Genomic DNA, 27,990 nt, shown 5'->3' with positions numbered 1-27,990 from the left:
AGTCCTCTCTGACAGAGAAGTGGTAAATAGCTAAGACTGATAAAGTTTTAAATCACTGAAGCAGTTTAGTGAGTGTTAGCTAGGGCCTTAAGAATTGTAATCAAATACCTAATGCTTTCCTGAATTATGAAATCCCCATGTGACCTCCTTCCACCTTGTTTTTCTCCACACACGGTACTCATGTTTTATCTTATACCTGATAAGAGATCTGAGAGATCATTCAGAATTATCCAGTGATAACAGATATGCTGCAGATTAATAAATCCTCAAAAATGTTATTGTTGCTATCAATAAATACTAAAATTATATCTGCTCTAAGAAAAATTAGATTCCTTCCCTGCAGAATAATTTACCTTGTTCTCCTAATCAGATTCACCTACCTTGCAAGGAGGTTACCATTCTGTTTGCATTCAGTAGCAAACTGTGATGTTCGCAGAGCTTCAAATGCTGAAACTACACATGGTATTCATTCATATACAGATAGGCAAAGCCAGTCAATGAAAACGCTCAAAGCAAGGGGCAAAGACAGCCCTGCCAATGACCAAGGAGCTACTAAACTTAGGTTCCAGGTCACAGATGCTGGCATGTGCAGGTGTTTTATCCTGAGTGACCCTGATATTACAGTAAACTCTTACAGTACCTCCCAATTCTAGGAGCTGCCTGTAGCCAGTATCTTACAGGGCAAAGATCTGATCCCTTTGACCCCCAAAGCAGGGAAAGAGTTACATCTTCTCTCTGCAAAGCCAATAAAAATCTCTTGATTATAATTTAGATAAGAGCCACTGGATTGAATAATAATGTCTGAAACTCCCCTGGCTGTTTCACCTTGAGACGTCCATCACTGGGTTAAACATGATGCTAATTGCATTTGGATTGATTAATTTCTCTCACTCCTGTCTATTCGAATAATGCTTAACAAAATAATCACAGCACCCAGAGCCAAATCTTCTCCGTCAAAGGAATGAAGCCATCAGAACCAGCAGAGATGAAAGAAATGAAGATGACCCGTAATTACTGCTACGGTGATATCATTACCATATTACAGAAAATGAGTGTATGTGGGGGGAGCAGGGGCTGTGATTATTATTTATTTTTTAATGGAACCTCACATCCTAAGAATACAGATCCAACACGGTGAGTGGAGCATACAGAAATACAGAACTAGAAAATTATTGTGCATTAAATTGCAAAATACAGTGAACACTAGGACTCCTGATACATCAAGCATCCTGTACTGTGAGCTGCTGTTTATTCACTTCACTATTTTTTCATTGCAATAATATTTTGTGTATGACTAGCATAGAGATTTAAGATGCCTCTCTTCCCAAAAAGATCCTCAAGGGCCTGCAGCAGAACTCACCCATAACCTTGATGCTAAAGTCATTCTTTTTAAATATTATTACAAGTCATCTTATTTTCAGTGCTGACATTCAGATTTTTAAACCACAAGACCTAATTCAATGCTCAAAGAAAAGCTATTATGCAAGAATTTTTTTTTCTTCAATGCTGATTCCTTTCTGTAGGCAGTTATAAACTGCATCCTCAGCCACAGTAGATCACTTTCAGCCACTCAATATGTTGGTTCTGTAAAGATCTCAAATGTATCAAGTCTGGAAGAATTTAAAGTAGGTTTTGAAAAAAAATAAAACCAAAAAAAACCCAAACAACCAAACCCACAAGCCTAACATGCAAATGGAAGGCCTTCTGCTCCCTTTATTCTCCAAAAATACATTCCCAAAGCCCCTATCATTTGAGAAACAAATAGCTTGGCAATTGTGTAAGATCTACAGACACCTGTGTACTGCAATTCTAATTGTGGTTTATACACTTCACTTCTCTCAGTGCTCCTTATGTCTGCCCCCTAGTCTCAGACCAAAGACAAAAATAAACCTACACACAACTAGCAGCTTAAAATATTTATTCTGGAATAAAGCCAAGATCAAATACACAAGAAAATTTTGCATGCCAAAAATGTCAAGACCTAAGGTCAGGCACTGACTCATGAAGCTAATTAAACACGGAAAAATTATTTTCAAGTATTTTGCAAGGCTGAAAGAAAAAAAAAATAATTACACTTCTAATATTAAAAGCAGTAAGAAAAGCAATTTTGCATCAAAGTTGAGGATATTTTCAAATATACCTGAAAGGTACTTTACTAGTGTAAGTTATCACTGGAAGAGCTACAACTTGGGAGAACTCTGACCATGAAATCCCACAGATATTGCAACTAAACAGCTGAAGAGGGCCATGTTTTTACAATAAGCACTCTAAAAAGGGCCATTTTCTATTAGCTTGTGCCAAAAGGAAAATAATCTCTTCCTGGCTTCCAACACCTGCAGTGGATCAAGAGTCCTTGATAATTTAGATTTATTCACTACAGGATCTCATGGAAGAATCTTCTTTCTCAAACAACATGCAGAAATGAGATCAAAACTGCTCAAGAACTCTTGGACATAAAACACACAAAGACGCTCAGCAGAGGTCTGTGCTGAACATACACACAGAGGCAGGTATGAAAGGTTTCTGGAGGTGAATGGACCCCTCTCAGAAGGAATGAAGGCAGAAATGCTGCCCACGCTCCCACAACACAGTGCACCACAATGCAGTGCCCCTGCCTGTGCTGGGGAACACGTATTTACTGCTGGGAGCAAAGCAGGTGAACCTTGAGAGTAACAATTTTTTCAAGTTTTATCAGTGGCCAGGGCATGGAGGCCATGGCCAAATCTGAGCCCAGGAGCCAATAGAAACAAAGGGATTAAGAGTTATTAGGAGCAGAGAGAATTACATATTTACAGTACAGTTACTGAAAAATAATCGTGTAATGATTATGTAAGTCCCTATATTCCTTTTGGCTAATAACACTGGGATACAAGCTGTATGGTTATGCAAGCCAGGGCACACAAATCCAATCAGAAGACATCAAGGCTTGTTTACAGGGAGGCTTGCAGCAGTGCATCAAGAATGGTACAGCTTCCTTGACCTCCAAAAGGTAGAAACTAGCCCTTATCAATAGGTTAGCTAATGGCCTGAACTGTGAAGAAGAACTGAATTTTTAAATTTAACTTCCATCAACAAACTTATTGCAAAGAGATATCTAGATTAAAGAAGCTTATAATATCGGAGTCTGTATTTATTTGTCCAGAAGTATGTCTTTACTCTAAAGAGCAGAGTAAATCTTTAAAATGTTTTCTAATACCAAGATTCCTTATTGAAACATTTTCCTATTTAGATGACTGCAGCCCTTGACACAACAATGCATTATCAGTATTGAAGGTCTCCATGAAAAGAAGATTTATGGGTTTTGACTGGAAAATACTATTTGATTTACACATGATAAACCAAGATTCCTTATGCAATTAGTATTACGTTACACAGAAGACTTACAAACTTTCCAAAAATCCAAGGAAAAAGTCTGTATGGCCAAATATATGCAAATGACTGAAATCTCAGTGTTCCAAGATCAAAGTCTCAGGCTTTGTTAAGACAGAATTATGGAAGAATAGCAATACACAGTTTGTGGGCTGTAGAAGAAAACCTTCACAACTGCCCCCATAATTTTATTCTTTCCTTCATGTGAATCAAAGCTACTTCATGTAATAAGTCCTTTTATCCCTATCCTCATCCTTCCCAGTATATTCACTGCTTGCTTAATTCCAGCATTTAAAGTTGTAGTTATATTATTTAAGTTATATTAACTTGGTAAGTTTCATGTGTTCTGCCCACTACAATACTCTTCTGGCAGTAGTACCCTGAGCTGAGGGGGAGCTGAGAGACCAGAAGAGGATTCAGTAAATTCAAATCCTTACCAACTCCAAGTTGGTCACAAGACATCTGAGGAAACACACTGATTTAGAAATGTTACAGTTCTTAAAATTTAAAAAAAATTTGTTTAATTTTTTAAATACAAGTAAAGTTTGAATGAATAGGGAAAAGATGTTATTACTCAGGGGATCTATGCCTAGTGTTAACCTGACCTACTTGATAACAAAATTGTAATGCCATTGAAGGCTATTTGGAATGGGTATTAAAATATAAACAGTGTGGGTTCTGCTACAATTATTACGATTTAGCTGCTAACAAGCTTAAAGACAACTAGGCAAGGCTCAACTGTAAAAGCAGATGTAAAAGATATACCCAAAAAAAACCACCCTCCCAGACCCACAAGGAAATGGGAATACATTTTTCATAAACATCCTCATGCTTCTAGTATCAATGAGTTTTGAAGAAAATATTAAGAATCCAAGAAATATGGAGGGTATTGGAGTCTGAAAATATCTTCCGAGAATAGAGGCCAGAAGAAATTCCAGTTTTTTGAAACCCATAAATAAAGCCGAAACAAACAAAAAATCATTATTTTTTGCTCCAGGAAGTCTACTGAGAGTAGTCCAGTAAGCTTTGGTACTCATCTGCTTCCAAAAATCCCTTCATGTTTATTTACAGTCTATGCATACCACTGGTCTGAGGCCATACCTACCATTAGGTACTTCTCTTAGGAAAGCTGAATGCAGCCACACTATTTTTTAATGAGCACAGAAGTGGTTTTCATCCATTACTAGAAGAAAGAACAGTGCAGCAAAGCAGACAGCAAACCTTCTACAAAACAGCTCAGAAAGGAAAGCAGTGCCTCTGCTTTGCCATGAAGATGGCCATGAAGATGGCCATGAATCTCCATAGATTTGGTGACTGGGAACACTGCTCTGAGGGTTGAGGGGCATTGAAAAAACTTTGTAAGTCAGGAGAAATCTGAATACTCCGTGGTCCAGTGACGATGGAACTATCAGACGTATTTAGAGTTAAAAAAGTACAGCAGAGTAGAAGAGGTATAATAAAACCACGATACAAGGAAAAAGTGCTTAGTGAAGAAAATTTAATCTACCAGAAAAGATCAAATAAGGTATATAGTACAATATCATATGAGGAAAATTGTACAGAATCAGAGATTCATTTTGATATGATAGAACCTTGGCAGGTCTGCAGTTAATGTTCTGTTCAGAACAGACAGACTGCTCAAGCCTTTATCCAGTCAAGCCATAAAAACATCCATCGATGGAGACTGCACAACCTCTCTTGACAATCCTTCCAATACCTGACTGTTCCATGCTGGAAAAGTTTTCTCTTGATTCCAGTCAGAAACATTCTTGCTTCAATTTACAATTATTGTCTCTTGTCCTCCCACAGCCTGACTCCATCTTCTCAAATAAGCTCCCTGCATGTTCCAGCAGGCAGCTATCAGGTCCCTGTGAGGTCACCTCTTCTTGCTGAATGAGCCCCACTCCCCTGGCCTCTGTTCACACAGCAAGTGCTCCAGCCCCTGGTCATCTTGGTGGCCCTCCACTGAATTCACTCCAGTTTACCAACGTCTTCTTCACACTGGGGCACTGGATGTAGCATTGCAGACGCATCGCTTCCCTGGATCTCCACACTGTTTCAATCAACAGATACATATGCAATTCCACATTCCTTTCCAACATACTACTTACTTGCTGTATTCCTTTTCAACACTGTTTCCTTGCCTTTAACCTTCTACCTACCCATTGCTTTGCTTAATGTTCCAGGGAACTCAAGCACCATAGGCAAGAGTGAGGGCATTTTATGCCCTGAGACAGAGAAGGAACTGTTTGCTCCTTCCAGTTTTATATGCATACATTAATAAACATAAATTTTTAGTGTTGTTTTTTTTGGGTTTTTTTTTTTTTTTTAAATTAATGTGCTCTTTATTTTCAAGTAAGCCAGATACTAGACATGAAAATCTTGGGGCAACCCAGAGAACTATCTGTTGACAACCAAATGACAGCTTGGCCTGCTACCCAGAAATACCCATCACCCAGCCCTTTTCTGCTGGGATTTGTGTTGAATGACGTCCTCTGCAGTTTAACAATTAGTTTTTAGCATAAGAGTCCTGTGTCATCGTCATCATCTCCCCAGGAGACTAAAACAGGCTGAGTGATTTTTAGATTATATGGTCTGATAAGACACAGGCTCCTGACTCCCTGTGTGCGTGTGCCATGCAGGCCACCTGCTCTACGGAGCTGCCACCAGGGACACCTTCAAAAAGGTTTAATAATGATGTTCCCTCCAGAGATATAACTCAGAGCATGCTCAAAATTTACATTCTATACCACTGACTAAAATGCTGTATATAAAGTCTTATATATAAATAGGATCTATGACTAGTTGCTAAAAGAGATTGTAGAAATGTTATTTCCTATTGAACAAGAATCTGTGCACTCTGTAGTCATAAAAACTGTAAATGAGCACAGGAATTGATAGAGCAGGGTAGATCAGTAATCTACCCAGTCAGATATCCTGTCTAACTGCACCCAACATCAGAAGCATCACAAGAAAATATAAATTAGGGAGCCACATTACAAAGACATATGGAATAATTACACTGAAAGATTCCTCCTCTTCTTAAGTGCTTGTTTTAGATCCTGAAGGAGCTGATATTTCCTACTTCATTTTAGATTTTTCCTGCTCTAACTAAGAACGCTTTCATTGCCCATTTAACTGCCTGATTCCTTTCCAATTGCTGCTACGTACTTGGTCTAAAAAGAAAATAAAAAAAATCCCAGTGTGGCAGAAAGTCCCACATCAAAACATTCATTATGTAAAAACATTTATTTTTGCTAATTTTAATCTGACTAGCTTCCATTACTTGTTTTCTGCTTTTCTCCCCTCTCATTCTTTTCAGAGTTGGGAATCAATAGGAATTTTCAATTTATCTTCTCAGTTGAAAAGATGTAAAATAACAACTGCACTACCTTTCAAAATCAAAGAGATCCCCTTCCTCCCCCCCTCCATTCTCATAAAGAAATCTCTTGATTTATAAGCAACTCTCTAGAAGTGAATAGTTATACCACACTATCTCAAAATTATTACTACCAAAATACTGCCTGAAGTGACAGAGTATCCAAAGTTACAAAATAGAGAATGAGACTTATTTCCTTCCTGGGAAAAGATTATTAGATCTTATGCAGAAATATAGGGTGTAAAGCATAAACAATTATTAAATTCAAACAGAAGAGGTGGGAGATAGCATAATAATTTGGTGTGACTCGGAGATTCACTCAAGCCTGAAGACATACAGGAGAAGAACAATCTGCTCAGCTTCACCATGCTGGGGACCTGGCTATTCTGGACCTGGCTGTTTTGGATGATCCCAGGAGCTCAGGAGGTTTGAGGGGCACATGCAAAACATGATTAAATCATGTAAACATTCATCTACTGTGCACAAAGCCCAATTACTTTGAGTAAATTCTCCAGTAACTTCAGACAGATTTGTCAAGACAATTTTGCCAAACAGCAGGTTTTTCATCCAGAAGCACAAAAATCATGTAAAAACCCACAACATACAGAACATCAGAACAACAAAGAAAAAAATGGGATGAGAAAGAGAAATGGAGAAATGGTCTGATGCAAGAGTGAAGTATGTGTAGAAATGTATGGAGATCTTGATCATAGTCAAAATATGGAGCTTGTCTTTGTAGTAGAACAAGATTTGGTAAGATCAAAGATTCTGAGAAAGGTGTAATATTATAAAAACTTGGATAAGTACTGTGTGGATATACAGGAAAGGTTTTATTCCATAGGTGTTATATCAAAAAATGGAAGAATATTTAGATTATGGCTTTGGTGCTTGGAGTTACTGGAGAGCCAAACATACTTGGTCACAAGATTAAATGAGCAACAGAGCAGCAGCCACTGAAAGAGGGATCACAGACAATTAGTTTGGCACTGGATGAGGAGTAAAAGCTCCAGTTTCAACAAGTATTAAGGTCCCTCAGATATGAGGGAAATGAAGGGGCTGCTAGGAAGCATTTTTAATCCCATAAATTCTAGGAAGGTAGTAATGTCCATTAACTCCTGCTGTGCTCTAAATACTCTGAAATATGGATGTTGCTAACTTACAGTCACAATATAGAACAAAATACAATGAGACAAAGAAAGCCATGCTAACTCTACAAGATAGCTGTGTTTCATGTACATAAATTTTATATTTTTTTTCAAATTATCTGGCTCCTTAGGAGTAATAAAACACTACCTTGCATGAGCACTATAGTGTTTGCACAGAAATTATATTATCAGAATTATTTACTGAAAAGAGAATAAAGGTAAGAGTACTGAAAAGACAGAAAACCAAGATAAAGTGCTACAGAATTGATATTCTCTTCATTCATAGTACGGATTTTTCACTTCTCAGTTTCACTGCCATAACTACATACAATTTGAATCATTACAATACATCTACATCCCACTTTCCTCATAATTTAATTGGAAACTAGGTGATACCCACTATAAAAATCATCAACATTCACCATTTCTCCTCTCACTGACACACATGCAAAGAGCCTATAAACTCCTATTGTCACCAGCCTAGGACATGGCCTTCCACTGGAAGATGTTTGCATGGGCTTGAAGAACTTGTGCCCTCTCTAGGAATCCAGCAGCAGTTCTTTCGTTTTATCCAGCAGGCAGGGGCCACTCAAAATCCTCACTAGGATGTGATCTGCAACTATGCACCAAAAGGAAGAGTCTAGCTTGTAGGATTTTGGATTTCATTTAAGGCAGCATGAAGAAAGACCAGCAGGTACATTTTCAATGCCATCTGCTGGATAAGATAGACAACTCTAATAAAGGCAAACACCCGCTGTTTTCCATCTATCACCACCAACTCATACCAACAGCTCCCTCCTCTTTGTACCTCACCTAAATGAAGATCAAATTTGAAGTCAACTTAGTAAGTACATCTTATTCCCCACTCTGTTAATGCATCCAAAAAAAGCAAATAAGCCAGTATTTATGAACGTGTTTGAATGTATAAAAATGACTGCATTTTACTCCAGCTGAGAATTCAGGGGGTTCTCAGAGAAAAACATCTTAAAATAGATTTGATGAGAAAAACCTGATGCCTGTGCTGTAAAACATATTCCTGCACTGCACTAATCTCATCTCCCATTCTAGAAGAGCTAATACTTCTTTCTGAAGAGAGCAATGAAAACGTCACAACACAAGAAGGTTTTCTCCTCTTGTCTGAAGAGTATTTTTCCCATTGGAAAGACCAACAATGGAAAGCATTCACTCAGCTAAATGAGTAGAAACAGACTCGTATTTCTCAATAAAATGGAACAGACAACTGCTCTAAAGAGATGGGTAAATTCTATTCCTAGAGTAGTCCAACACCAGATTTCCTAGGATTTGAGAACAGGTATTTATTAATTGAGAGTGAATAAAATGTTGGCTCAATCTTGAGCAATTTCCTGACTTTTGTGAATTATGACATATTATGGTAAATAATATTGCAAACCTTCACTAAATGTGTCTCAACTGTTCACAGAAATCACCGACAATATGGGTATCTGCAATTTCTCATAAAGGACATCTGAACACATTCCCCTTGTGATAGTGTAACCAAACAACTTCTGAAGACTCTGGCAGAATGACCCTCTTGCTCTATTATGCCATTTAGACAGCCTATTGGATCACCTGAATTGAGTAAAAAAAGAAGGACTGGCATGAAATGAGGTCTGGCATGAGGTTGATATGTAAGAGATGAAGGAACAGATTGCACTCCTAGGTCCTCAAATACAAAAATCGTACTTGCTGACGGGAAAAAACAACAATTGTTAATAAACAGATATTCTACTCCTCAACTCTCCATATGGCAGTCTGATGGATTAAACACCAGCAGAGTGTTGATCACTCTAAAAGCTCATATTGAGATGATCTGGAAAATCTGTCTATCTACAATTTACGAATTCTGTTTAATTTAATTAAAATGTTGCATCACTAAGTGCCTTAATATGGAAAGCTGTAAGCTTGTGAGGTTCCTGGCACATGCCTGCCTTCAGAAGAAGCTACAGAACAAATTAGCAAGAGTCTCCTTTAAAATCTGGGACATTACAAAGGAAGGAAGACTCCTGAGCTAGAAAATTTGTCTAAGTGTAGAAGAAGGAAGAAGAGGGCAGAAAAATCTCCAGAATAGACAGAAGAATAGGTGATACAATAAGGCTAAGGAATGCCCGCAGCATAAGAAAAAAAAAGGACATAGGCTGTCAAGGTAGAGGTGACTTTGAAAGGGGCCAGCTAAGATTAAAGGAAATTAGATGTGTTATAAATAGCAGACTGAGAACTGGAGAGAGAGAGGGGTGAGGTTCAGGAAAGGAACTGTCCCCTTGCAAGGAGAACAAAGGTCAGGAAGTCCCAAAAATGAAGCAGGCCATGATGGACATGCTTGGTCAAAGGTAAACCCAGTGCTGTAATCTCCCCTTACCAAGGGAGGCTTGAGGCCTGGCTTCTTCAGTTGAGACAGGCTCCAGCACATACACAATCAATTACTGCAATTTAGCTAAGGGGTGGTACCTGTTCATTTCCAATTTGGTGCCAACACCATGAAAGAGAATCTTTGATGCTAAGCCAGCTTACAAAGTTGTTTTTTTTTTTCTTCTTAGAAGCATGGCTGGACGAAAGAATACAGACATTCCCAATGCAAAACACCTGTCACAAAAGACAAATGAAGAAACTGCTAGGATGTGGAAGCAGATGATAGTTTGGAAAACAAATAGAAAACCATGTCTGAATGCAGCTCAAAGTTAATGGAAGCCAAAACATTCCCAGTACACTACTGTCTCTAGAATGACATGTGTGTTAATTCTTTTTTTATACTTAATAATATCTACTGTTCTTCTTAAACAAAAAATGAAGATGCTGAGTTCACTTCTTAGCAGTTAAAGCTGAGGATACAGCATCAAGTGTTTTCCAGGCACAACTGCTAATATTTGAGAGAAGTCTGAAAAAAGGGAAGTAGTGTTATCAGGGAGATGACTGTGGAAGTACAAAGAGAAGTCCCCATGTTACTATTGTCTCAGTCCACTGTAATTCAATGTCTTGGGATTTCTTCCTAACTTGTCTTAAACTGAAACATTCAACAAACCATAAAATCATTCTTTTCTCTTTCCATTTTCAAAACTATCTAGACTAAAGAAAAAAAAATTCTAGATGGAAGGAACAGCAGTTATCTCTAGGAAAACATTGGTTTAGGCTCATTTCTTGATCCAAACCATTAAACAGAAACAATTTTGGATTTTGTTCTGTAGAATGATCATCTTACTTGGAAAAAGTAGGAGGAGTAGTCTCTCCAGTATGGCAATTTGTCCTCTACTTGTACAAGCAGATGAGGTTTTGCCTGCAAAACCCAAGAAGATCTGTTGACCTTCTGCAACAGACAATAGGGTACATGGGATTGTGAAGATGGCCTGGTTGTGCTCTATGTCTAGCACAGTATTATAAAGGAAAACTGTCATCCCTTGAACGCCACTACAGCTGTGTTTCTACAATTCACTGTGCAACAAAAAAGATTACTGACCTTTTACAATGCACAATGCTATACTAATCTTTCCCGTAAGAGTAGAATTCAGAAAAATTCATCTGGAGTAAAAAAAAAACAAAGCCATATGCTTAGAAAATAAAAACCATTTATAAAAAGTTTGATCACATTTACATCTCCAAACTTCCTATAGACTATTTCCAACTACTTTTCAGAACATGCGACTGAGTGTGTCAGAGCCAAAGTTAATTATTTCCATATTCAAATACAAGGGTACTGATCTTTGATACTATTATAAGCATAAGAGCCAATAAAAAGTGCCAAAGACAGAAAGCAAGGTGGGAAAATAACCTTCCTTCCCCTAAGTCATCTCTGCTTCAGAGAGACCAAGCAGGCTGGTTTCAAAACAAGAGCAAGTGATATAACCAAACAAAAGCAGATCTGAAAGGTGAGCAAACCCCACAAGCCACAGAGTCATTATTACTGTGTCGACAGCACACTTGTTAAAAATGTATATTTTAATTTTCTGTATTGCTTAAAGGTCCCAATTTGCCCAGGGATCTAGCTAAGCTGCCATTTTCTACCACAACACAGTCTAATCTTTATTTAATGGATTTAGCATCTATCTTCACTAGAGTGGTCTCTAAGGGGAAGGGGAGGGGAGTATGAAGGGGCATGAAGAGATGATCAGGGCCCCCCTCTCCTTCATCCATCCGGCGCTCATGTTTGTGTTCAAAATTCAATTACCTCCTTATTGATACTTCACAGAGATATTTAAGCTGCAAACATGAAGCCCTGATTTCCCAGGGGGCCATGCCCCTCTCTATTTCACTGCTCTGCTTCCCCCAGGGTGAATTCCTGAGGCGTCCATATTAATAGGTAATCAGTCACAATTCATTTATTAAACAGCTAGCAAGGTTTATCAGCCTGCCCTGATTAGCCGGAAGAAGCCACTGAATTCCTAATTTATTTATGGAAATATAAGTGTCTTTTTGAATTCCATTCATGAAAGACAAGGGTGCCGTGGGTCTGGCACACTGAATTCTAACAGGGAAGCACCAGGCAACCTGGACACTGAGGACTTTGCAACTTCAGCCTAGTAAATGCACTGTGCTGAACCCAGCATGACCAAGAGATTTAGACCAGAACCTCAGACAAGGATTCACAAGCCACCTCTTCAGAGATTAGGCATTGCCACCCATTGCAACTAGAGAATTACTATCCACTGATGGCTCGGATGGTGTGGAATGGCTGGAAGAAGTTCACTAAACAGAGCCATCCATGCAACAAAACTAGGTCAAAATAATAAAGAAAAAAAGATGCATTTTCAAAAGTTTGAATGAAACATTCATTGTGCTGAAAATAACTGCCAGGTAACATTAATATATGCATTTACACATGAAGTTCAGCTTTTTGAAAACTGCATACTGTTACAACCTTTACATTATTTTTGCTATAATCATTTCAACTAAACAGTTTTTTAAATGGAACGCCATTACTGTACATTCAAACTCAGACACAGAAAGTCAGTGATGCTGCTGATTACCAAAAAGTGAAAATGGCTAAAAACAATTTAAAAAGTAATTTCTCTGTTTTTTAAAAAGAGATATGAAGTACTCAGTAAAAAGAAGACCTTGAAGTGAAAAGACTTATATATGCACTAGATACACCTTAAGGCAGCTAGACTACAGCTTCATATAGCATAAAGGTTATAAACACAAGCCTCTGAAGGTTCAAGGCCACCACTGGTGAAAAACTCTTTTTATCCCTGTCAGCTGTGTAGTGATCTCCAAGACTCACATACACCTGAATTTTACCCACCATAGCTACTTAATCAGAAAACAACTAGGAATGGAAGACTATAGAAAATGTTTATTTTCTTTTGCTTCTCAATACAAATTTGTGTTATATGAAATACAGATAGAGGCAAGTTTAAACATATTGAGAGGCAAGTTAAAACATATTGAGGGGATTTCTGTTAATACTAATTCTGAGACACTGTTATGAGACATTTGGTTTAGTAACTTCAGTATTCTGATCACGTTATTAACTGACTACAAAAGTATTCAAAACTAACAAGTCAAAGCATAAAGAAGATGCAGGTGCCACTCCACAATACTGTATCTCACAAAAAATATTTCAGTTCAATCACAATTACTTGAAAATATATTTCAAAAAACATTCCAAAATCTTCTGTAGTTTAAAACTGGCTATGCCTATATCCTCTGAATTTACAAGCACAAGCTCAATAGTTACACAAAAGGTTTTAATTTAAGATTCCATTTCACAAAAATTGCAACAGTGCATTAAAACATATAAAACCCCCACTTCAACTGAACTAGTACAACCCATAACCTTAAATACAAAATATATTATTTCCTCTCAAATTACAGTGGTTAGACATGAAAAGATGTAGTACATGCAATAAATACATCCAAAATGCTGGGAGGACTGAGTGTTTGAATACATCACAACCAGAACTTGTATGTTGCAGGTGTTTGAAGTCAAGGATGGCATGGGGAAATGAATCCTAGAAGAAGCATCTTTTTACTGCCTGAAAAAGTAATCAATAGCTTAATTGTTATTAGTTTGTGTTTTCTGCAAATAAGGGTGATTCAGTGTATTTTTCCTACTATGAAATGTAGTTCCTAGAAGAAGGAAAAAGACACAGAATTTACATAAAAGATTTCTCAATACCTTTCCTCCACTGTATAAGGAGGATTTTCACGCTGGATTTTCAAGAGGCAGACACCACAGGATTTTATAACAGACCCAAACATCTAATCAAGTTGTGGCTCTCAACAGCCAGTTTCTGCAGCCCTCATTGCTTGGGGAACTGCAAATACTACCAATGAAAATAAAACAACCTCTTCCTTTCCTGAGTCTATCCATGCTTCACCTTTTCCCCCTTCAGCAGTAAATTCACAAGAGTGATTTTAAACAAGGGCTTTGCAGAATACACAAGACAGAACTCACTACAGAGTAGGTAAAATAGGACACTCGTGCATTTTCACTGGGAAGCTCACTGAGCATCAAACTCAACATTATTTTCATTCCCTCAATTTGTAAGCTCCTTATCATGCAGAACACTGCAGCAGTGTCCATAACAGACATCCAACCCATGATGCCCAAAGGTGCTGCAAAATGTAAGCTGCAATCATGTTGTAGTTATTTCTAGACTAGACAAACATTATTTCTAGTCTTGTAGTTTTCACAGATGTTACTCCTAGTTATTTCTAGTTTTCACTGTTTTCAAAACACAACTGAATGAAAGCAATGTAGCACTGGCACATATACAGAAAAAAACCCTACAAAACCATAAGAGAATAGAATTTATTATTACAACAGAGAACGTAACACTACAATCTTTAACTGCTTGACTGATTTTCCAACTAGCCAGTGTAAAGTCCATTTTAATGCAACCAAGTCTGATATAGATAACCAGTCAAACTCAGCATGCCACTGCCACCCATCAAGCTGAACTGGAACTCATGTCCCTGTATAACACCCAAAGGGTTTCAAAATAAAACCAGAAATAAAACCAGAAGATACTCCTTCCTTTCTAATGCATTGCTAGAACTTGAAGACAAGCACGTATTATTCTGCTGAAAATTACTCTTCATACTTTCATCCTGTCCTATCTTGTCCTCCATCTTATATGTTTATTTCCAATTCTCCTGAAACAATGCCCATATACTTTTAAGGCTACTACAATAACAAACTGCATGGTTACAATAAAGCCTGGGATGATTATCTTCTCTCTTTCTTTCACAGTCAGTGCCAGCAACATCATACTCTTACTGACTTAACAAGGAACAAACTGCACACACAAAAATTACTTTCTACACTACTCAAATGCTGTAACTTAAGTGACAGACATTTCCAGGCAGAGTACAACACAGTTCAGAATAAAAATGAGACCCTTTAATTGACACTGGAGAAAATTAGATTCTAATTGCATATGCTATATTTTGCTGATGACAATGAGGTTAGCATTTGCAAAAAAAGTGTTATGAGTTCCTTAAGGACCAACAGGTTATTAAGACCTTTGTCATATAAGTCATTAGAAATGTGACATTTCCAACAGCAGAGAGCCCTCTAGAGCTACCATGGGATAACAGTTCAGCAACCCTCCAGGAGCAGGGCACCAATGCTGCTTAATGCAACACCTGGGCTCTTCACAGGTTCCCCTCCAGCTACTGACTGAACCCAATTTTACCTGGCTCAGTAGAACAGAGATCAAACCCTACAGTGAGAAAACAGAAGTCACATTTTAATTTGAAGAATATGGCAGCTAATATTTATTGTATTGACAATAAACCTGGAAAGCTTTAACAGGTTTAATAGTTTTTAATGGATTTAATAGGTTGGGCGGAAGTTGTGCAAGGACTTAGAGATACTTATTTATAATACATATGTTTGTAAAAAAATCACCAAATACTTGGAAAGTAAAATTATACATGACAGTGCATAGTGACACCAAAATAATTGTCACTTTGTGTAGTTCAAACAATATGTGGATATATTCCTCATAGCACTAAAAGCTCTCCATATGAAAATGCCCTATCAATGTAAAATAATTTCTACACAGAAAATATATTCTGCTGAACTTATTATAATAAAGTTTACAAGCTTCCACTAAAACAGTGCTCAAAACAACACATAAATGAAATCTACTTAATCAGTTATTAGATGTCTTTCAATTACCTCTACTCTCGTGCTTGTGCTGCAACAAGCAATCAGTACAATTAAATTACAAACTGAAAATCTCTTCTTACACAGCATGGAGTTTCCTACTCCCACCTCCTCTCAATTAAAGTACAAGTTGTAAGATAAATTGCAAAAAAAAAACAAAACAACAACTATATCCTTTAGCTTTACTGTCAAGACTTAAAACTGTGAAAAGCAGTAAGCACAACTTTATTATCTCCGCATTGTGACCAAAACCAGCAAGAATAAATTCACCCATTTTCTCAGAACCAAAACCCATTGAAGCATACAATTTTGGGACTGACAACTGAATTACAACACACCAACCACAGGTTTGGGTCCACATTTTAAGAGCATAAGTTAACCACTTAAAGTTATGAGCTTAACTTTCTGCATGTTAATCCATCAAACTTAATTATAATATGAGTTTGCAGTGTGCTTAAGGAACAACAATCTCTTGGACACTTTAAAGAATCCACAAACAGCCTTCAAACATCCTTTCATGGGCAAGTATAAAGTAATGTTTTATTACCAAAATAAATTTCTAAGAGCCAACACTTCACTGGAGGGGGGAGGTGAAGAACAAACTTGCAATGAATATGATAAGAAGAGGTAGTATGTCTACTCTGCTGGCAACAGCATCAAGCTTCCTTTTTTGATCTCCAGCTAGAACTCAAAATGCCACAGCAAAACCTCCCTGTAGAGACAGAGGCAATTCAAAATATCTCAGCACCCTGACAAATTCATGTTAGGATCCTGTAAGTCAGGAGTACAGTACCCCATTGGGGCTACTTTTTATCTCAGGCCCACTGCTATATCCAACAATGCACTTCTAAATGAGAATATTTTCAGAACAAAAATCACTCTGTTTTACATAAATTGGTTACTCCTCTGCCCTAGACTCCCAAAATCTCATGGCCATAAACTCCAGTCATACTGGGACACATATTGAGATATGCTATGTTTTTACAAGATTTTTATTCTATCTTACATTCAGTTTTCAGTGATGCCTAAGAAAATGCAAATAGCTGTCATTGCTTCCATGCTATTAACAGCAGAAATCCTTTTACATTCTTCAATAAGGTTCTAGTCTTCTTTAAGAATCAAGTACAATCTTGTGCATCAAGAAGACAAGGCTTAGACATGAAAGAAAAGGTACATTCAGGGGTAATCTGTTGTACATGCCTGTGCACACACCGAGCAGGTCCACACCAAGGCTAAGGGAGCAAGAACACTCAGCCATCCTCATAAGAAACATGTCAGGACAGTAACCAGATGTGTACACCAAGGGTCATAGCAGAGTCCTCAGCTCCTTTTCCTTATCCCCTTAAAATGTGTATTTCAGCAGGATATGTATGGGAACTAGTTATAAAAGTCAAGCAATTAAAAAAGCATTTCTGAGGTATTCATGGGACTGTACTAGCCACAAGTGCCTGACAGCTCTGCATGTGTGAAAATCCCTGGAGAGCCATCACACTTCAATTACTATCACTAACATTAGTCATTATCAGGCTGGCTTCAGTCCCTGGGGAAGGCAGCTTGTGATGACAATATCCAGCCTCTCCTTGTAAAACAATTCATTAGGCAAAGCAGAACAGCTGGGGCAGCCACGTGGATGTCTGCAGAGTGGGCCTCCCCACTGGGACCTCCAGCCCCCCTCTTCCTTTTGGACAGGGGCAGCCACTGCCCCCATGACAGCTGTAAAAGCCTCTGGGGACACTTCAGGTTTAATCAGTGCTCCTTATACTCAGGGGAAGCATTTGATTGCAAACTTAAACTAATGGCACTCAGAAGGTTACAACAATCATCAGATAAGAGGCTTTAGGGCATTTTTATCTTGTTCTAATGCTCACAAGTTAATGAAGCAATAAGAGTCAGATACTATCAGACTTGGTCCAGCAACATTGTAAAGATGGGATGTTCAAAGCTGCATCTCCTGCAGATGCAAGAGGAAAGGTGGCAAGTTCACTATTGATCTCACAGAAGACTTCATGCTCAGGACGACTGAAACCACTCAATAAAGTGACAAAATACTTGGCAAATTTTCACACAGCTTTGTATACATTATCACTGGATCCAAAATGGAGGAAACAGAAGAGGAATACAGCAAATTAAACAGGTAAATAATTTCTGGCATTTGAACAGATACAGACTAAAAATTTCTAACCTTTATGCTGCTTGCAAATAGAAATCCTTTTATATATATAAAATGTGTTCAAATGGCTGAGAATAGCCTCAGTTTTCTTAGTTACCCTGCTTGGGTCCCAGGCTGAAGAGCACTTGACACTGGGACCTGTTTTATTTTCATATTCTCATTTTGCTTCTGATGACTGACACAATATTCTAATGATACCTTCCTGTGGCATATAATAGCAGCAAGCAGGGGGAAACGACAAATAGCAGCACACAGCAAAGGATACTTAACAATAAATGCTTTATATGCTGTTCTTTAAAATTCACCATTTTTTCAATGCCTTGCAAAAACAAGATAACATGAACCCCACCTTACAGCTGGGGAGATAGGAAGAGGCATTTAAGAAGGCACATAAATGAACCAAGCAGAAGAGTGGTAGTACTAGAAACTGAGCCAAGTCTCCAAAGTCACACTCTAGTGAGATTTTTCACTGGGATCAGCTGCTGCTCTACAAATAGGTCCAGCAACCCATACTGTGGAAGAAAATTCTCTCTTCACTCCTGCCAGAAGCCAAAATTTACAGGAAAACATTTCAGAGATGGCACAGGGATAATCTTTCCAGTATCTGTAAATACAGAGTAAATGTCCTAGTAACACAGAAGAAGTGGAAAGTTTTAACTTAATAAATGCATAGACAGCAGAAGATGTTTAAATAATAAATACAGACCAGTTGTAAGGGTTTGAGAGTCCCTGCTAGAATGACTCCTGAGATTTGTTTGGCATTTTTGTGTTTTTAAATGATAATGGAAAAATGCACATAACCTTATGCTTGATCAAACTTTTCCCCATACTCAATTTCTCCACTGACAGTAGTCTACAAGTTATCCTGTCAGAATGAGAGTAGCAAAAAATAGGCTTCTGACAGTATAATGTAAGAACATTTTGTTTGTAGTCATGTTTCTTTCTGTGCCAAGCATGTGGCAGGTAGAAATGCTTTAATGTGACAGCCCATTCCTTTACTTTTGTGGCTAAAAGCTCTTCAGTCAAGGCCCATTGACCCTCTGCTTGTCTAGACAGACAGAGGTGGTTTCACTATTCATTTCAGCCAAGACACACAAGAACCTCTGTGTATGCTGAGGACCATTCTCCTGCTCAACTTAAAGAATTGTTCTGAATGGACTGTATCTCCTTACACACAAAAATGGGCTCTGCAGCTCACACGACACAGACTCGTAATCAGCTCTGTCTATGGAAGTATTTGAAAGTCCATTCATCATTCCCTCAAATCCTAAAAGCCATCACTGTGATACATGAATTCTTAGGTTTCCTGCTCCTAATCAGCTGTTCCCATAGAGGTAGATCATGAAGTTGCACCTGGCTTAAAGCTCATAAGCTGAACCATTTGGAGCCATGGGGAATTGGGCTTCAAATGCACTTCTAGGTCTAGAAGGAGATTTTAGATCACAGAAAGATGGAGCCACTGCATGATCGGGGTTATAAGGGTGCAGGAGGTTTCCTAGTCAAAGTAGGGTCAATTATGAGGTTAGATCATGCTGCTTAAAGCTTTATTGAGTCAGGTCTGGCAAAACTCCAGGAACAGAGAATGCAGAACCAGTGACTGCACAATGTGTTCCACTACTCGACTGACCAGTGCTGATATTCCAGATGTCTTCGCAAAGCACAAATTGGTGCTTTGAGTAGCATAAAAAATCCTGCAGAAGTTAATGGTGATGAATCAGGTGACTGATTTCACAGTCTTCAGAACAGTTTGGTCAGTTTGTTTTCAGATTAATCAGATTTCTTTCTCTTCTTCCTCACTAAGACAAAAAAGGCTCCCTTTTCTTAACCGCAGGAAGTATCTAGATAAACCTTCACTCTGTCAACATAAATTTAAAAAATCTTTTCCAGAAAGGATCAAAACACTGCAGAGTTTCTTCCTACTATTGAACAACCTGTAAGAGACAAAGGGGACTTTCATGAAAGACATTCTTAGACATGAATACTAGGGTATAAGGAATGTTTTGTGGAGGTTTTTTATTGGTTTGGTGTTTTTATTTTGTGGTTCTTGTTTGTTGGTATTTGTTGTCCTGGGTTTCTTTCAGTGGAGGCAAATACTGTATTTGTCTTATTTTAATAAAGCAAGTAATACATCCTGGCTGAAGTACCTTTCAGAGGTAACTGTTTTTTTAAGAAAATCAGATTCACAAACTAGGTATGGGCATGTAGAAAAGGTGAGGAGGAGGACAAGAGAAAAGAAAAAAAAACCCCACATTTCAATAAAGATCAGGTAAAAAGCATCTCACCATCTCAGCTTTTATTTAGAATTTAGCTGTTGCATTGAGCATCACTCACTCCAACAGCAGTTATCTGCCAGCTTTTGGGCCATTCAGTATGTGATCATTATATATATAGCTTTAGAAACTCAGTATCAGAGCAAGATGGGACACTGTCTACCACTGGAAAAACTCTCCACCGTACTTCCAACTTCAGGCTCCAGAATTAACCATGCAAAGGCAGGTGTCATTTTAGCATTTCTAACACATTTTAAAGCTATCTATGCAATCACAGAGTTTACATTGTTTATGATAATCTCCCTTTGGTAAGAGATGTCCATCAGAATTAGAAAAATGCAATCAGCTGCATTTGGGAGTCTCAGTGAATACCTCACATAATGGAAATTTGGGGTTTTACAGTCACTTTGGATATTTGAAAATAATCCTGTGGTAAAATAATTACCTTATTATGAAAAAAAGTATTAGGTCACAGACAAAAAAATCCAACCCAGATAAATTTAACAAAATCTAACAATCTAACAAAAGAAGATTCCACATAGACAAGTATCTACAATAGGCAACAAACAGAAGATGCAAGTACAGAGAAACTGTAGAAGTTTGAATTTCTAACACATATAGGAGAGTTTTACAGATTTTTTTTCCTTTTCTCAAACTTCACAAATATACACTTCCTTCTGCAGCAATCAGAATTATCAATGCCTGGAGATTACAACCTCCATCAATGTCCACCATAGCATCTTTCCGTTAAGAGTAAGGGAAGGGAAAGAAGGCAAAGATGCAGAAATTTCTTGAAACTTACAGAAATATTCATTCTACTTTACCAGGAGATAGAGAACCCCCTAAGGATCCATGCAGTATTTCTTTCCACATATGACAGTTACCTAGACACAGCATTTGTTTTATGGTAAGAATGCACTATTTATGCATATGGGTAGAATCACATCTGATATCAGTATACTGTCTTCTTATATTTAAGAATAACCTAAACCTGCTTTTTTCTTTTTATTTTTTTTTTTATTTTTGCATACAGAGGGCAACTCAAATATACACCCATTTATTAAAAAAAACCAAACAATAGCAGCCATGGTCCAAACTCAATTTCCATCCTCACCATTGCAACCTAATCTCCTGGCACGTTAATGCAAATCAAAGCAAACACTTCTCTGACACTGGTAGCAAAGCATGTTCCTCTCCCAAGAGAGACCTGTAAAACAGGACAGTCACTGACAGCAGTACAATTACTGACACAGATACAGACTTTATGGACATGTTTATCTCTGCTGTAAATCCACACTCTCTCTCCACTCCGATTCATGAGTCATAAAGAAATTGCAGATAATGAAAAAGTTGGAGAAATTTACAGCGTGTCGGAAACCTCAGACAGCCAGAAGAAATTAAAGAGCTGACTGAGGATAAATCACACAGGTACAATTAAAACTTCCTATGCCTCCTTCACTTCCAAACTGGGGTAGAAGCCAATGGAGATGATGAAAAGTTGAGGTCATGACTCTTCTGACTGTAATCATTTCTTAACTACCTACATGTCAGAATTAGCCCATTCACAGATCATATATGAATGGCAATTTCAAGCTGGCATTCTGATGTCTTGCTCTTCCAACAGGAGGTGCCCCAGAAAAATCCTGCCTGTAAATAAGCCACCCAGCAAACAGTATAAGGAAAGGTCATTTCCTTGTGCCTCTGCAGATGCAGAGTATCTCTTACCACAGAAATGTGCATTAAAATGAAGCTATAGATCTACAGCGTGGGAGGAGAATGTAAAAAGAATCGGGAGAAAGACCAAGGTTTCACATGGAAATCACAGCACCTTGGATATTGTGGTGACAAGCCACATAAACATCTTAACAGACAATTTAAGTGTTCTTTTCATCTCTCTGAAACAATCAAATAAGGCCCAAGAATTACTATGAAGAATTATATGAATGTAAACTGAGAACAGCCTCCATATTTTTTCTCCTGTGAAAAACTAAACCAGCTGTTTCAGCTGATTGTGAGCTCCTGAAATTCTCAGCGACCATCTCCTAACCCAAAAATGAACCAACCAAAATGTGACACATTCTATGGGAGAAGTCTACTAACTCTGCTAAGTAACTCTTCAATCTGTGTATTACAGAAATCCAGCGTCCAAAGAGCATAACTTTGTTGTCCAGATGTAAAACTCTGCCTTCAAGCTTAGAAGCACATGAAGTATACTATTTCACATAAAGTCCTTGCCAAACACAGTACTAAATAACAAAATAAGTGAGAAAGATGCTTTCAAGCAAAACAAACTGAAATGATGAAGATCCACTGAGCAAGGCAGGAAATGCAGAAAACTAACCAAGAAAATAGTTGCTACAAAGAAAATTCTAAACAGAGTGGAAATAACTGAAGTACACACACCTCAAACTGCTTCTTCTTATGCAGGACAGTTCACCTTGCAAGAAAAACTGTGTATTTTGTTTAAGAACATAACAAGCATTAGACTTGGCAGACATTGTTCTCTTCCAAGCTCAATAGATTCAGAACAATGTAGGCGATCCTAAACATATTTTCTTCCATCATGTTTCAGATTAATACAGGCACAAGTACTTCTGGAGATGCCAGCTTCTAACAAACAAAAAGTGAGCATCCTCCTTGCTCTTTTGTCAGCAGTCAAGATGGTAAAAATACTGCTATATCTTCATAATTACTGGCACTGAGACTGCTGTGGGATGTATATCCGAATCACATGCTATTCTTTCACTTTATTTCCTCCTTGCCTCTCCAAAAGGCAGTTCTCCAGCTCCACCACCACACTTTAGATAGTCTTATTTCCCCAAGGAAACAGGGAAAGAGTTCATGTTATAGAAACAGTCTGCTCTTCTACACAGTTCCAAAACCTCATTTTGGCTAGTAAGAAACCACAGAAGTCCAATTCACTTTCCCATGCAACTCTCCAGACTACAGAGTGGACATCCAGCTTTTACTAAAATGGACCAACAACAGATTTCAGAAGATATCACATTAAAGCACCCTTTACTTACACATCTGTTCATAGGCTGGTTTCCTACAAATGTAAGGATCTGAAACATTTTGTTGCAAACAATTGTACATACACACCAGAAAGAGCACCAGGCAACTGTAATGCAGAAGTGAGGCCATGTTCACAAACGTAAAGTAAGGCTTCTGAGCTTAAAAAGCCTCTCTGTTGCCAGAACTAAAGAAAAAGTGGTTATGATCAGAAAACATTATTATCTGATCAATTACATCATTGATAGAAGCCTGTTTGGGTACAAAGGCCGGGTGTTTTGGGTGGACTCTAAAAAGACTGCATGTTCACCTACATGGAGACACTCCTAGGCAAGCCAATCCATTACACAAAAGGAAAAAGATATTTCAGTAAAAGGATACATTATCTCCCCTCATTTCCTTATTTTGATTCTATTTCAGCAACTTTGTGTATACAAAGTTCAAATGTGGCAGCTGTCATACCCTGACTTGTAGTTTAACAAGTAAGTTCAGCCCACCAAAGATGGACCCCTATTTAAACATATCCTACCTATGATCAGCATCAAGATGAGGTAAAAAAAACAACACACCATCCAAAACTCAATGACAAGAGTAGCTTGCAAGGATCACTGGCAGAACTAAGGGTGTATGTTCAAAAAATGCTACAGTTAAATCCTGATGAACTGCTCTGCCCCTCCAATCCTCAAAAAAAAGCTGAACTTGCAGGCAAGAGAACATAACAGACAGCATTTATCTGAAATGAAAAATAAAAAACTGAAGACTACCAATCGAATGAAATGTGGTGATCTGTACAGAGCCTGGAATTCAGAAGGACTCCTTTATGATTTTCCAGAAATTTCAGAGGCTGCTGAGGTTGCAGAGGACTACAATTCAAAACCAAGGACAGCTTAACTTGAGAGCAAGGTAGTTGTTCCTCATTCACGTGCCCATCCATCTCTTGCTGCCTCTGGAAGAATCACTCCATTACAGGGAACCTCAGAGATTTCTAGTAGTCACTGCTTAACTACCAGGCGGTTTAGCCTATTACTAAAATAAATAATATCTATTGTCAAACAAAAGGTCCTTCCAACCCACCACCCTGACTGACATGCCAATGGCAAACACCTATAGAAGACTGTAAGTGCAGGGAGGCACATAGCTGGACCTGCATAGTAACCTCTCTCTCTCTGCTTTCTGCATCTCCAAGATGTCCAAGCCACTGGAGACTTCTCAGCAGACACCCTGGAAGGATTGCAATCATTTTTCTCATTACTGAGTGAGAAATTCCATACCCAAAAGCTCCAGTGGTGATGTGCTCTGACTTCAATGCACAACACAAGTATCTCCTCATGTCTGTCCCATAGACTCTTTTATTCTCTCTGGTTCCCATACTATGAGAGACAGTGAGGAGATATTCTCTATTCACACTTTCTCTGCATTATTGTTTTACAGACCTTTTTCACATACTACATGAGCTGTTTCTCTCCAGATCAAAAAACCTTAGTCATTTACTTATTCTTCATATCAAAGAAAATGATCACTGACTGATTAAACTTGGACTGGCTTTTCCTCTATCAGTCTGGTGCTAAAAGATGACCAACCTTTTACTGTTCACCTGCAATCTCCCAAGTCATCCAAGTCTAATCTGTGGGCCCTTAATCAAACAGCTCTTCCACAGCACCCTTTTTTTTAAAAATTTGCTTGAACATATATGGAAAATAAATCAGTTACAAAGAAAATAAGAGCAAAGTTGCTAGAGCCTAGTGAAAGCTGGGGTGCACAAAACCACAGAAAACTAGAAATAAGGAGACTTGGTTGAGCATATTTGGGAACTGTCTCGTTGCTCTTGAAAGAGAATGAGGATTTGACATGGGATAATACAGCCATTCCTAATTTTACAGCAGGAACATCACAATTACCTTCAACTCCAAATAAAAGTTTAATCTAACACAAGAGATTAGACCATCAAAAATCACAGGCAGGGAAATTATAAATCATATTCATACCTGTTTAGTCAGTAATCCTACATTTTCTAATATTTAAGGCACACACAGCACCAAGGCAGCATTACCTTCACAAAGATACTGGGGCTTAAGAAGAACAGACTTTGCAGTAAGTGTCACAATGACCGTGTCACTGGAGCTCTACTGTGATACCATAGTGGCCAGATAATCATTCTGGCATCAGTGAGATTTTATAAACATGGCTGTGATATCAGCTATCTATACTTACATTTCAGGACTTCTGAACCAGTACAGCATAGTGGTTCATATAGTTATCTGAAAAGTATCAGAGATTCACAGGGAAACAATAGCAGGACCTTCAAAAAGTCCCTAGGCAACCACATTCCTTCAGTGACAGAATGCTTTTCCCATTCTCCCATCCTACATATCTGTTACTTTTATACGTAAGTTTCTTTCTGAAGTTTGGAAAAAAACCCAAACTTTAAGGTTTTTTTATAAGAAAAACATTTTCCCTGTGTATGTAGCTCTCAGACACATCTCTCTGTATAAATATATCCCAAAGGATTACAGGGTACATCTTTAAATGCATGGACTTCTCAAAGTTGCCAGTTCATGAAATCAAGACTTCAAAATTCTTCTACAGTCAGCTTTGACTCTTTGACTTTGACATTGCTCCAAAAGGTGCAATGGGTCATACAGTAGAAAAACAGAGCTTCCTTCAATCTAAACTTGCAGTTATTTACATTAAGTGTTTTGAAACTTGCTGCTTTGTGGGCCACAAACATTGAGCCAGGGTCTGTGACTGGGTTCCCAAAAAAGAACTTTTTCTCTCTTGCTTGTCACATTAGCTGGGGTCTGCTCATTCTGCAGTGCTCACTACTCCACTCCAAGCAAAGCCTGAAAGTGAAAAAATTAAAGGACACAGAGGGGATGAAAAAAGTTCATAACAAGGCTTTTATACCTTTTTTCCCGAAACTCAGAAATGAGATTCACCGAGTGGCTGCAGCTCACATTCTGAAGAGCTACTATGCCTCTCAAAGTCACCCTAACCGTATGAACAACTAAAAGTATATTCATTAAGCCAAATTTCTTCTCCCTTAAAATACCCACATTAACAGGAACAGTAAAATTCACACAAAGCAATACTTTTAATACTAAAAATGGTTTTGATTATTCTAAGCAATAAAATAACAAATTAACAGAAGGAAAATAGGAGCTATAATGTGAGAAGGTTGGACTTCGTGATCTTGGAAGTCTTTTCCAGCCTAAATATTTCTGTGATTCTAAGAACCAAAGCAAAAAGAGAAAAGCAGCTATAAGCAAAATGATGAGGTAGAATTTCACAGAGCTTAAAAAGTAGACAAGGAAACACAAGCTGAAACCTCAGAAGAAGTGCTGAAAAATAACTTATTTTTAAAAGACTTTTTTGATACAAAGACCTGAGCCTGGAAGCTTCTAGAGAACTTCAGAGTCGCTTTTTTACAAAGAACAAATACACAAAAAAGACCCAAGCCTGTCCTTAAAGAGAAAGGTAACAATTTTTTAAAAAACATGCTTCATGTTACAAAAATCCTGCTTCATTCAAGGAAAGCTATACTTTGATGTGAATCCTGTGCTAATATTCTGCAAGGAATAGGCTGAACAAGAATGCACCTACTAGCATGCCAGGAAGAAAGTGGATCAACAAGCTGCAAAGAAAAGCTAAATTACGTGTTGACAAATTAAATTGATTCACAGAAGCCATGGAGCAGTCAACGAGCTAGCCAGGGTTACAGAAAGCAAAGGTAACCCTATGGGAGAAAGTAGGGAGGAAGTTAGTTGTAGAGAAAGGAAATCTGTGAAAAGCACACAACCAAAAGAGGAACTGAGAAATCCATGGCCAAAAACTTAGGGACAGCTGGAATTGTAGATAATAAAAATGTGGAATTGTAACAGCATTCAACTGTTCCTAGATGAAAGCCATTCAGATGTCCCATCAAGATGGACAAAACATTCAATATATCTGTTCCAAACTTGTCAAGAAAGCCCACTTATATAGACAAAATAGTAACAGAGTTCGTATGGATTCAAGAAACAAGGCATGTAACTCAGTAATTATTAATTTATCAATCTACATCATGCCAAACCAATTATTCAGATTTCAATGCTAATGTTGCAATAGTACCTCAATAAAGAAACTTTTCAAAAGGTACCCAGTCCCACAGCACTTTGCATAATGAATTCTAATGCAAAACTGATGTAAAGGATGTTGTGAACAGGGTATAACAATAACAGACCTCACAACATGATTGTAACATCATTGAACAGATACATTTTTCATGGAGTGCTGCAGGAATCACCCTGGTCCTGCGAAGTATGTAATTAATAACTTGGAGAAAAATAAAAGTATTTGAAAATATGAAGGATTTGAGGTGGGATCTAGAAGAGAAGAGTTGGAAGGAAAAGCAATAATAATACGTTGAAGCAGAATTGTCTCTCAACCTCACCGTTGATGAAACACTTGAAAATACCATTAAAAAAGACATTCTGAAGATAAAATAAATGACAAAAAACAATGGTGAGAAGAACAGCTTCAAA

At 37.9% G+C, this 27,990-nt stretch overlaps 1 protein-coding gene and 2 long non-coding RNA genes across 13 annotated transcripts in view; 1 reads left to right on the top strand and 2 right to left on the bottom strand.

The window, feature by feature from the left end:
• The window catches only part of LIN52 (lin-52 DREAM MuvB core complex component), a 42,914-nt gene that overhangs the window by 11,154 nt on the left and 3,770 nt on the right, over positions 1–27,990 (bottom strand). For 2 of the 11 annotated variants that reach the window (XM_086895263.1, XM_086895270.1), the window contains exons 6-7: positions 21,573–21,665; positions 19,716–20,119 (exon numbers count right to left, since the gene is read on the bottom strand). The exons of 3 other annotated variants lie outside the window; for them this stretch is intronic. In XM_086895263.1, the coding sequence (XP_086751389.1) occupies positions 21,598–21,665 (68 nt within the window). In that variant the 3' untranslated portion in view covers positions 19,716–20,119; positions 21,573–21,597. Of the gene's footprint in view, positions 1–13,175; positions 13,878–19,715; positions 20,120–21,572; positions 21,666–25,369; positions 26,311–27,990 lie in introns of those variants that run through there. 6 more of the 11 variants (XM_086895274.1, XM_086895268.1, XM_086895273.1 and 3 more) reach the window with 4 other exon arrangements.
• LOC147652644 (uncharacterized) lies at positions 18,635–19,689 on the bottom strand. Its single transcript, XR_015288606.1, has 2 exons — positions 19,542–19,689; positions 18,635–18,727 (listed from the first exon to the last, which is right to left on the bottom strand). It is a non-coding gene; the product is annotated as an uncharacterized LOC147652644 (long non-coding RNA).
• LOC111929987 (uncharacterized) lies at positions 21,283–24,036 on the top strand. The gene is made up of 2 exons (XR_015288603.1): positions 21,283–21,365; positions 22,083–24,036. It is a non-coding gene; the product is annotated as an uncharacterized LOC111929987 (long non-coding RNA).

The sequence above is a fragment of the Cyanistes caeruleus genome, chromosome 6 (assembly GCF_971803275.1).
Source record: "Cyanistes caeruleus chromosome 6, bCyaCae1.hap1.1, whole genome shotgun sequence".
NCBI classification, from domain to species: Eukaryota; Metazoa; Chordata; class Aves; order Passeriformes; family Paridae; genus Cyanistes; species Cyanistes caeruleus.
The sequence above is the reverse complement of the archived record's forward strand: the minus strand, read 5'-3'. Positions and strand labels throughout refer to the sequence as shown.